At 33.2% G+C, this 11,995-nt stretch overlaps 1 protein-coding gene across 1 annotated transcript; it reads left to right on the top strand.

Annotated features, from left to right (window-relative positions):
- Nucleotides 1–9,927: 9,927 nt before the first annotated feature.
- LOC141837820 (premnaspirodiene oxygenase-like) lies at nt 9,928–11,611 on the top strand. Its single transcript, XM_074725190.1, has 2 exons — nt 9,928–10,859; nt 10,929–11,611. The coding sequence occupies exons 1-2, from the start codon at nt 9,963–9,965 to the stop codon at nt 11,544–11,546; spliced, it is 1,515 nt and encodes a 504-aa protein (XP_074581291.1). The 5' UTR covers nt 9,928–9,962; the 3' UTR covers nt 11,547–11,611.
- Nucleotides 11,612–11,995: the final 384 nt, after the last annotated feature.

Raw genomic sequence — 11,995 nt, forward strand, 5'->3', positions numbered from 1 at the left:
ATTGAGTCAATACGACTAACTGGGATTATCATTTTTTTTATATTAGATTTTTTTCTAATTCATCTATTAAATATAAATATAAAAATCGATCTTTAGAATATTAATTCTATTAAAATTTGAATCATGATTTTTTAAATTATTTTTCTAAATATTTTATTATTGTATCGCATCTACGTTTTTTTAAATTCATGCTTGTGGATTGATTTTTTTTTCTATTCAGTCTCTGAATGTATAGGCAATTTTAAGAGCATAAAATTATCTAAAAATTTAAAATTAAACAAAATAATAAAATTTATTTTCAACACACTTAAGTTTAGTAAAGGAGAATTATATATATAATAAATATTTATTGTTTAAAACTTTAAAATAATTTTATTTTTCCCCACAAATTTAAAAGTGAAGTTACAAAATATTCTGCTTTTAATTTTCTACCCTCTTCTCTCCTATTAGCTATTAATTAAATACATTACATTAATTGTTTAGTGATAACCGTCAATGAAAAATTAAGATATTTTAGTGATATAACATAAATCGTGTAGACCTTTTGGGTTATAACAATTTCTCAATCTAGGTCCTATATATGTACTTTCTTAAATCATAAATAACTTCTTGCGCTAGTCATGATGAGAAAAAGGTCAAAATGACCGTCCGTGATTTACTCCCTCTGGACACTTGTGGGGCCGGGACCAGAGGGCCGCTAAGGTGGCGGTTCTACCTTTTTTGCTACCTTAAATCATAAATAACTTTGCATATATTTATTTTACTTTGCTTAGGATGATATTTTTTATTTAAAATCAGTGAAATAAACTAAATTAAGAGCAGTTAATTTTAATAATATATATAGATTAATTTTAAAAATAGTCTGTCAATATTTTTTATACATACATAAAAAATATTCAAATTTGAATTTATCGTTATCATGTGAAGTGTCCGGTACTGCCAAGAGGTATCTAGTCCTCTATTACTTATTTAGGTTTACCATCTTGTATCAAATGTCCATTACTCCATAAATAACTTGAACTTTATTTTTTATATCAAATGTTCAATCATGACTTATTTAAATTTCGTTCTTATCAATTTACTATTAGACTTTTGATTATTAAGTATTTATCAACAAGAACCCATTTAAATTCCACTTTCATCATCAGTATTGATGCAATTGACTTCTAGTCAAAACTGACCAAGTTCGAGTTGGATTTCGATATATTAGTTGATTGAATGAAGTGTCAAGTAAGTTAAAGTTAATCAGATACTTGATAGTCAATCAATAGGTTAATTTGATTGAGTAATAGTCAAGTAAGTTAAAGTTGATCAGATATTTAACAAAGAAGTGGAAAGTCCAAGTAGATCATAGTTAACTAAATACTTGGTGATGAAAAATTCAACATGGAGTTGGCATGAGATGAAAAGTTCAAATGAGTCACGATTAATCAGACATTTAGTGATCAAAAGTCCAACACGAAGTTGGCAAATGATAAGTCCAAGTGGATCACGAATGATTAGAGATTTGGTGGTCGAAAGTTCAACATAGAGTTGGCACAAGGAAAAAGTATAAGTGAATAATGATTGACTGGACACTTGAGAGTCGGAAGTTCAATAGAAAATTGGCACGAAACATAAAGTCTTAACAAGTTAAGATTTGTTAGTACCGATGGAATCAAAATATCTCCACAATAGTATGATATTATCCACTTTGGGCCTAAACCCTCATGACTTTGTTCTTGGGCTCTCCCCAAAAGGCCTCATAAGAGATATCCTTGCAACCCAACAATCTCCCCTCAAACAAAGGACCACAGGCCCCCCTCAACGTCGTTTTTGATGTCTGAATCCTCGACCCACCAGGACTTTTTGCCCCTCGGTCCATCCGACCTACTAGGACTTCCCACCTAGCCGCAGCTAGGACTTTTTGCCCATCGGTAACTAGAACTTCCAACCTAATCGCAACTAGGATTTTTTGCCCCTCGGTCCACCCGACCTACTAGGACTTCTCACCTGGTGTCTGGTCCTCTTGATTCAGACATGGGAGCACCCACTTCCTTTGTTTAAGGTTCAAACTACATGGTTAGATCTGGATCATCCGACGGTTAGTCCGGTGAAGAGCGGTCTCGCTCTGATACCACTTGTTAAAATCGATGGAATCAAAATATCTCCACAATGGCATGATATTGTCCACTTTGGGCTTAAGCCCTCATGACTTTGTTCTTGGGCTCTCCCCAAAAGGCCTGATACCAATGGAGATACTTTCCATCCTTTTGACCCCATAATTTTTTTCATGTACTTTAGATGTGAAACTATATTTATACCATTGCAACCTAACAAGATTGACTTAGATATCAAACAACAAAAAATTTTAACAGGTAAAGGTTAATATGATGTAGAGCATAGGGAATCTTGTTGGTCGAAAACAATTTAAAAATATACATTTTTCTCATTAATTCTTGTTTTCTTAAAAAATATTCAAATATGATTTTATTTTTTAATATTTCGTAATGGATTGTCAAATTTTATTAGATTAATAGACTGACATATTTTAAGATTAAAATATTTACAATATTTAAATTTTTCATGAAATCTAAATGATGACTAATTTGCTTATAGATACAAGGCTTCATGATTTGCAGCCATAAGATTTTCTTTCTTTTATTACTTAAAAATAAAATAAATATTTGAAATTATGTTATTAGAAGGTATTTAAATTTATTATAGGTAAATAATATGATAAAAATGATTATAATTTTATTTTTTATTTTTTAAACAAAAAAATCAGCCTAACCTATTATACGGGGAAAATTGTAAGGTGGCTTTCAAAAATCTGCCTAATGGTTACATTATATCTAGCCTTCCAGGACTGTCATGGGATCTAGTCCAACCTAATTTTTATTATTTATTATAAAAAATTTTATAAAATGATTTTCACTATTAAAAAAAAATGATAAATCCCAGTCAGTCTCATGGACTCAATCCCTGGGGGTTGCCGTCCGGTCCCACGGAAGTTTCCCACCGACTACCAGGGTAAATCGGGAAGCGTATACGGTGACCAATCCAGATGCCCAGCATCTTTTGATTGCGTTTCCTATTTGGAAGAAAATTCTTACAAATACGTCGTAGTTGGGGATCGAACCGCGGGTCCCTGGATCACAACCCGGATATCCTACCGTTGCACCATTGCCCCGGGACGATGGCCAAAAATTTGGATTATAATTTCCCACTATTAAAGTTATTATACACTGGTGCTTTTGGGATTTTATTTTTACTTAGTCTATTCCACAGATGGCCACTATTAGATTTATTATACATGGATTTTTTTTTTTTGAATTTTTTTCACTTAGTCTATTCCTTCCACGTACTCGCTACTCGCTGATGGCTCAAAATTGTCGGTTCAAAAGTTTAGAATCATTGATAATTTTTAAAATATCGATCTTTAATTTTAATCATTTAAGAAGATTAAATTCAAAGTTCAAAACCGCTGATTCATAATTCGTAACAATTCAAAATTTTCTGTGTTCGATTATCAGTCCAGATCGAGTATATATATATATATATATATATATATATATATATATATATATAATGATAATTTTTATTATTAAATAAATTTTATATTTTTTTCATATCCGTTATTGTCTAAGTTAAATAGTTTTTATCTTACAAGTTATTCATAATTTTTATAAGTTAAATATTAAATGAATAAAATAAAATGATAGAGTAGTTAAGAGAGTTAAATAAAATTAATAAATTTATTATACATAATTTTTTTTGAATTTTTTTTTACTTAGTTTATTCCTTCCACATACTCTACCACTATTAGATTTATTATACATTGAATTTTTTTAAAATTTTTTAAAACTTTAGTCTATTCCTTTCACAGACTAGATCACGGTTTAAATTATCGATTTAAAATTGACGGTTTAAAAGTTTAGAATTGTCGATTCGATAATTTTTGAAATGTCAATCTTTAATTTTAATCATCTAAAATGATTAGGTACAAAGTTCGAAATTGCCTATTCACAATTCGCAACGATTCAAGATTTTCTACGTTCGATTATTAGCCCAAATCACATAAATTATATATATTTTTAATTATTATATGTTTAATGATAATTTTATTATTAAATAAATTATATTCTTGTTTTGAAAAAAGTTATTATATAAGTTAAATAGTTTTTATCTTACAATATAATAATATAATTTTTATAAATTAAATACTAAATAAATAAAATAATATCATGCAGTAATAATTAAGAAAGTTGAGATTAATAAATTTAATAGGTTAAAGGTAGGGTAGTCTCATATTAAATATTTAAAATAAATAGATTATAAAATTAATTTTAATAGAAAGATAGAATAATTTTATATTAAAAATTCAAGATAAATAAATTTTAAAAATAATTTAAATAAAAAGAGAAAATAATCTCATATCAAAGAATTCAAGATAAAATAAATTAACAAATTAATATAAATAGAAAGATAGAATAGTTACACTTCAAGATAAATAAATTAAAAAATCAATTTAAGTAGGAAGATAATAAATCAATTAATATTATAAATATATTAATAAGAAATTACAATTAAAAATTTTAAATATAATTTTAAAAATATTTTTTTTAATAAATCAACGATTAACCGTCACTGATTCAAATAGACAGCCAAACCAACGGGGATCAATCAGGAGCCCAATCTATAGACGAACTCATTACGAATTGGGCCTGTTACATTGATCAACGGTGACCGGCCCGTTCTCATCGTAAGGTATCGTGTCATTCTGATATAAAAAATGTACATTTTTAATGTTTAGTTGATAATAATATTAAATAAAAAATGTACAGTTTAATAATAAATAAGAAGACGTTCTCATGTTAACGTCTCGTCTCATTCAATGACATAACGTCGAGTCGTCCCTTTCGTGTGTTTGCGGTTGCATGTTACATAAGAGCATCCACAATGCGGTATTAATCACCCGTTAATAGCGGATATGGAGGAGCGAGGAAAGTACGTGGAGGAGTGAGGGAGAAGTGAGAGAGGAGCGAGGTATTCAACGCGTTCAGAGTTCTGAACGCGTTAATAGGTGGACCCGTGTTTTATTTTTTATTTTTTTAATGTAATACGTTCAACAGAGGAAAAAAATAGAGTTCTGAGTGGTGATCGACCACCACACCAGTAGATCCTATTATAACGCGTTAATACTGCCACACCGTTGCGGATGCTCTAAGAGACGTTCGCATGTTAAGAAGACTACGTGTCATTTTCTTTTCTATAAAAATATGAAATTTATCATTTCAACGGTCGATTTTATGATTATCTATAAAAAGGTAAATCAAAAAATTATAATTAACCATGAGGTATTATTCGACTTCATCGAAATTCGAATCCTTATCCTTTTATACAACTATACTTCATCGTAACTAACTTAGTTATATCTCGGAGCAACGTGCCATTTTCTTCTAACTCTGATAATGGTGGTATGGGCCATTTAACTTTGTAATATGTGGAATTAAGATTTTCTCTCTTTCAAAGCTCGTTTTTTCCTTAATTTTTTTTACTTAATCCATTCCTTCTCGTATTCGATCACTATTTAAAATATTTTTCACACACATATATATATATATATATAATAAATTATATTATTTTTCACATAAATTGTTAACTATGTTAAATAATTTTTATCATATGAGTCATTGATAATTTTTATAAATTTAATATTAAATGAATAAAATAAAATAGTTAGTAATTAAAAGAGTTAAATAAGATTAATATATTTTAATAGATTAAAAGTAGAATAGTCTTACATCAAATAATTCAAGATAAATAGATTATAATCAGTCGTTAACTCGGATTAATCAGCTGGTTAACTTGGGTCCGATTCAAATTTGACCTTGGATCAGGCCTATTCCACACCCAAAGCTCCGCTCAGTTCCTTTGTTTTTGGATCGATCCGCCCTCCAATTATGCAACTGTCTTAATAGTGACCACATTGAATGCTAGTCTTCCAATTAATCATGCAACTGTCTTGAGAGTGACGACCACATGGATGTTAGGTTGATGGATTATTTCCTTCTTTTGTTATTGATAGTACGTGAACACAATTTAATTCTTAAAATTCTAGTTTATGCCATTAATATTAAGCTTTTAAAAATATTAAATTAATCAATAAAAGCTATTAATTTTTAAATAAATTATTTTATATTAATATATTTATGCATCAAAGTTTAAATGTCTAATATCAATTTAATTTATATTTCTATTCATTATATTTTAAATAATTTTTTAAAAAATATGTGTAATATTTATAATTAATTAGGGAGAGCTTTAATGGACTGTCTAAAATAGAAAGGACGATGGATCGTAAGATATTTATTTATTTATTATAGAAATAATTTAAGGATACATTTTAAATTAGTTTGTGGACTATAAAATACACCCCTTCCCTCACCTGCCCACCTACTTCATTTATTCTCCAGCCTGTTCATTTACGTGGATTTATTGAATATTTTCTATTTACAGATGAAATATAAAATATATTGATATGTGGTTCCATATAAGTCTTTATCAATAGCAATAGAACAATCAACATGTGATATACAAATTATTTGAGAATGGAAAAGACTTAAAGATCCATGAAAGATCTTCGGGAAACTCTCAAACGAACGACCACGGCACGTGAAATTTTAAAATTCTTAAAAAGGCACATCAAAATTTTATTCTTCTAAAAAACTCACACAATTTTAATTTTATCCTTTCATATACATGCAACTTCACTTTTCTTCTTTCTCTCTTTTATGCATCTTAAATTAAATTAAATTAAAATCAGCATCATAATATTTAAAAAAAAATTAAAACATTTTGATGATTACTGGAGGGTCTTAAAATAATAAATTAAAATTTTATTTGGACTCAAATTCATCTAATAAACTTATATGAGTTAAAATAAATCCGATCGAAGCTTTCTATATCTATCAATAAATTTTGATCATGTAGGGATCTGCATGCGCCTAAAAATAATTTTAGCCGCATAAAACGCAGCGGGAAAAGATCCCTCCAAAAGATCCATGAGAAAGAAACCATATTAGTTTTACCGATTCTATTTACAGGAATCGAGGTTACCTTCGATGCGAGCCCTTCGCAATCCCGACAGCAACTCTTGCCTTCAAAGGTTGACGGATCTCAGCACGATCAGTGTGTTCACGCCTCCACGGTATTCACACGAACACTGAGATGGAGAAGAACCAGATCGTGGTGCTAGCCACAATACTAGGTTCAGCCAAGGTAGAAGGGAAGAGGAAGAAGACCAATAGTCATCTCTCAAGAGCCTCTCATCCCTTTTTATATCCAACCATGAAATATGAAGTGTTTTTGACTATTGGGATTCCATGGAATTAATATATTTAATAATCTCATGCATGCCATGCATGATGATCATGCAACCCTTTTAATGATGCTCATGCAACCCTCTTAATGATGAGAGAGAGAATTAATACCCTATTAATCTCATGCATGATGATCATGTAACCCTCTTGATAGATTCGATTTGATTTGAGTCCAACTCGAGTTTCACTCAATCCAAATTGGCACTAAGGACTGACACTAATAGATCAAAATTCATTGATGGATCTAGATGACTTAGATATCTGAAATTTTACAATGAAAAGCAAGAGGTGAGTGTGTAGAAGTGTGTAGAAAGGAGATATGGTGAGAAATCTTGATTCTAAGTCTCATACACGAAGTTATAAACTTGTGTTAATTGATACAAAGTCTGAAACTCTCTAAATCTTTGAGCAACATTAGAAATTCTTTACGATGATAATGAAAGACACATTTTGACTCTTGGACACGGTAAAAACCTACATGAATTGATTTGAGACTGATAAAACTCTCTAAGTACATTAATAGATTTTAACCAAACTCATTGATGAACCTAGGAGATTTGGATTTTTGAAAACTTATAATGAGATGAGAAATTTTAGTGTGTAAGAGATATATATGGTATTTAATCATAGTCCTAAGATATGTAGGCGAAGTTATGATTGCATGCCAACTAGTACAGATTGTGATGTTGGTTTTCAGAAACCAACACTGTAATGCTGATTCTTCTTACACACTATGGTGCTAGTTTTTGAAGATTAACACCATAGTGGTGTTGTTCTTCGGAAACCAGTACCATAATATTTTGAAAGTTTCAAATCATTTTGAGGATTATTAGGAGGGCCTTAAAATAGTAAACTAAGGCTTATTTGTCAAATTAACCTAATAAACTCATAGGAGTTAGATCTGATCGGATTTCTCTAGGTACATTATTGGATTTTGACCGAAACTCATTGATAGACATAGATGACTTGGATTTCTGAAATTTTACGATGAGGTGGAAGAGGTGAGTGTGTAGAAGGGAGATATAGTGAGAAATCCTAGTCTTGAGTCTCTTACATGAAATTATAGACCTGTGTCAATTAGCATAAAGTCTGAAACTCTTTAAACCTTTTGAGCAATATTAGGAATCTTTTACGATAATAACAGAGGACACATTTGGATTCCTAGGTATTACAAAATCATACATGAGTTGGAATGAACCCGATCAAAGCTTTCTCAGTCCATCAATGGATTTTAACCAAAATTCATTGACGGACCTACGGACTTGGATTTCTGAAAAAATGAGATGGGAGAGATTAGTTTGTAGGAGGTATATATGGTGTTCATGCTAGGTTACGATAAATTATATTTATCGGCTAAATGTTTACTTCCGAAGGCTGTAATTTTTGACTCGGATATCATAATGGGATATTTTACGCACCGAATCGAAGCTCATTCATAAATTTACATTTGTTATCAGATGAAACTTGTAATGACCCATGTTTTGAGTCTAAAAAAATATCGTGTAAGGCCTTTTCAGATATTCAAAAGCAATTTTATCTTTTTTAAATTATTTTTTGCTCATAACTTATCGTAGGGATATCAAAATCAATCATTGACACCATAAATACTTTTATTGCACTATCTTCTTCCATCTTTTCATAACAAATTTTCAAAAAGCCAAAATCCTCAAGTCAATCAATGAGTTTCGTTCACAACTCATTGATAGACCAAAGCCCCGATTAAACCCATTCTAATTCCTGTGGATTTTTACAGTGTTCCATAGTTTAAATATGTCATTCTTTACTATTTTTAAAAATCAACACCACAATAATACTAGTGTTTAAGTTGTGATGATATTGTTTAAACACTAGTACCACTGTAGTATTAGATTTTAAAAATTAACACCACAGCGATGTTAGTGTTTAAGTTGTAGTACTAGTGTTTAAAAATTAATACCATATTGATTCTATTTTTTAAACATCAACACCACATATCGAAAAATTAATACCACAGTAATTCTATTTTTAAACATCAACACCACATCAATATTGATATTTAAGTTGTGATGTTGATTTTTAAAAAATCAACACCAACATCATCCCTATGTAGATCTTTAGAAACTAACATTTATTAATAAAATCAATTTTCGTTATCAATTTTATTTTTATTTTTTTTAAACTTTTATAATTAGATATTAAAAATAGAAGATATTATAAAATAAAATAATATATGTTTAATTTTTTATTAACCTATTTTTATATTTTTAAAAATTTTTATTAAAATTTTAAAATAAAAATAAATATAAATATATGTAGAAGATTATTTATTAAATTTTAAACGGTATTTAAATTAATTTAATTTAATTTAAGAGAAAGATAATAGAGGTTACATGTATACAAAGGAGATAAGAAAATAAACAGAAATTATATGAGCAAATTGAGAAATTAGACGTGCCTAGTAATGATAATGAAAATTTTATGGGTCCATTGAGAATTCTGAAATTTAACGCGTATCATTTTGGAATTCGTCGAAAGATCTTATAAAGAATTGTTTATAAGAAATTCTTTTCTGTGAAATCCAGAGAAAAGATCTCAATCTCTGAAGACACTCGGTCGACCATGGAGATGGAGCTCCAAGTTCTTCCCCAACTCCTGTTATTAGCCTTCTTCTTCCTCCTCGCACTCAAATTCCTGCTCAAGAGTCGACGCTCCGACTCCAAACTCAGCCAAGTACTCTCCCCGGAGCCGCCTCTGCCTCCCGGCCCCTGGCGGCTGCCCCTCGTCGGTCACCTCCACCACCTCGTCGGCAAGCCTACCCACCGCTTGCTTCGCGATCTCGCCGTCGTCCACGACCCCGTCATGCTCCTCAAGGTCGGCCAGGTCGACGCCATCGTCGTCTCCTCCCGCGCCGCAGCAGAGGCCGTCATAAAAACCCACGACGTGAACTGCTCCAACCGCCCGAATGTCGCCGTCGCCCGCATCGTCGGCTACGACCGCACCGACATCGCTTTCTCCTCCTACGGCCCCTACTGGCGCCAGATGAAGAAGGTTTGCATCGTCGAGATGCTCAGCGCGCGCCGTGTCAAGTCCTTCGCCGCAGTAAGGGAGCGCAACATACTCGACTTGATGACGAGCATGCCCACCGGATCTCCAGTCAACATCAGCGAAAAACTCATGACCTTGAGCATGAACATCATCACCGAATCCTCCGTCGGCAAGAAATACGATGGCTTTCTCCCGGTGGTGAGGGAGTTGATGGAAACGCTCCCCGGATTCAGCATCGTCGACTCCTTCCCATCCTGGAAATTCCTAGACGTCCTCACCGGAACAACCTCGCGGTTCTGGCAAATCCGACGACGGCTCGACAAAATCATGAATGAGATCATCAAGCTGCACCAGGCGGAGAAGAAGAGCAACCCAGCAGAGGAGGACCTGATGGATGTGCTTCTGAGGATTAAAGAGCAGGGGGGCCTGGAAATCCCCATCACATTCGACAACATCAAAGCCTGTATACTGGTCTGAATCAACAATCAAATCTCATCCCTGTGCTGAATCTGAACTGTATATTAATCATATACATTCCAGGATATGTTCGTGGGAGGCACGGATACCACAGCGACGACTCTGGAATGGGTGATGTCGGAGTTGATGAGGAATCCCGAGGTGATGAAGAAAGCACAGATGGAGGTGAGGGAGGCCCTGAAAGGCAAGGCAAGAGTAGAAGACGGCGACGTGGAGAAGCTGAGCTACTTGAAGATGGTGATCAAGGAGACGCTGAGGCTGCGCGCACCGGTCCCGCTGCTGCTGAGGGCGGCAAAGCAGAGCTGCGAGGTGATGGGATTCAAGATTCCGGAAGGGAGCAGAGTTCTGATAAACGCGTGGGCCATGGGGAGGAACCCGGAGTACTGGGAGGACGCGGAGAGCTTCTGGCCGGAGAGGTTCTCCGGGAGTGAGACGGACTACAAGGGGACGTCCCTTGAGTACGTGCCGTTCGGCAGCGGGAAGAGGATATGTCCGGGGTACCGGTTCGCCATGGCCACCATGGAGCTGACGCTGGCGCAGATGCTCCTCTGCTTCGACTGGGAGCTGCCTGGCGGGATGAGGCCGGAGGAGCTGAACATGGAGGAGATATTTGGGTCGACGGCGTCCAGAAAATTGGCCCTGTGGCTGATTGCTACCCCTCGATTTCCTCCGCCCGCATGAGAAGGTATCTATCTTCTAAATAAATATACTTGGCTTATAAATAAATAACTTGGACTTCATTTTTATACTAAGTGTTCCATTATTCATGATAAATAAATAACTTGGACTTCATTTTTATACTAAGTGTTCCATTATTCATGAATCATTTGGAGCAGTATCCTCGGAACATAGTTGAGTTGATTACGATGAAGTATAATTATTGAAGTGAATAAGGATCGAATTTCAGCGAAGCCGAGGTAATGCCCTCCTCCGTCATAGTCAACTGCAGCTTCTCGATTTACCTCCTCACAGATGGTTGTGAGATTGACCGTGTAGGACCACTGAATGGCGGATTCCACTTTTTGCTGAATTGAATCAATTGAACTTTATTCTTATCAATTCCCTGTATTTTTTACTATCAAGTATCTATCAATCATGACTCACTTGGACTTCACTCTCATCGTCACTAT

Source organism: Curcuma longa, chromosome 11, assembly GCF_044706935.1.
Source record: "Curcuma longa cultivar G26 ecotype Majalengka, Jawa Barat chromosome 11, ITB_CL_G26_1.1, whole genome shotgun sequence".
Classification (NCBI taxonomy): Eukaryota; Viridiplantae; Streptophyta; class Magnoliopsida; order Zingiberales; family Zingiberaceae; genus Curcuma; species Curcuma longa.

Excerpts from the sequence above, each read along its gene's own strand:
- LOC141837820 (XM_074725190.1), top strand. The coding sequence starts at position 9,963 with ATGGAGATGGAGCTCCAAGTTCTTCCCCAACTCCTGTTATTAGCCTTC. Across the intron at positions 10,860-10,928 it reads ACATCAAAGCCTGTATACTG|GATATGTTCGTGGGAGGCAC; the intron begins GTCTGAATCAAC and ends TATACATTCCAG.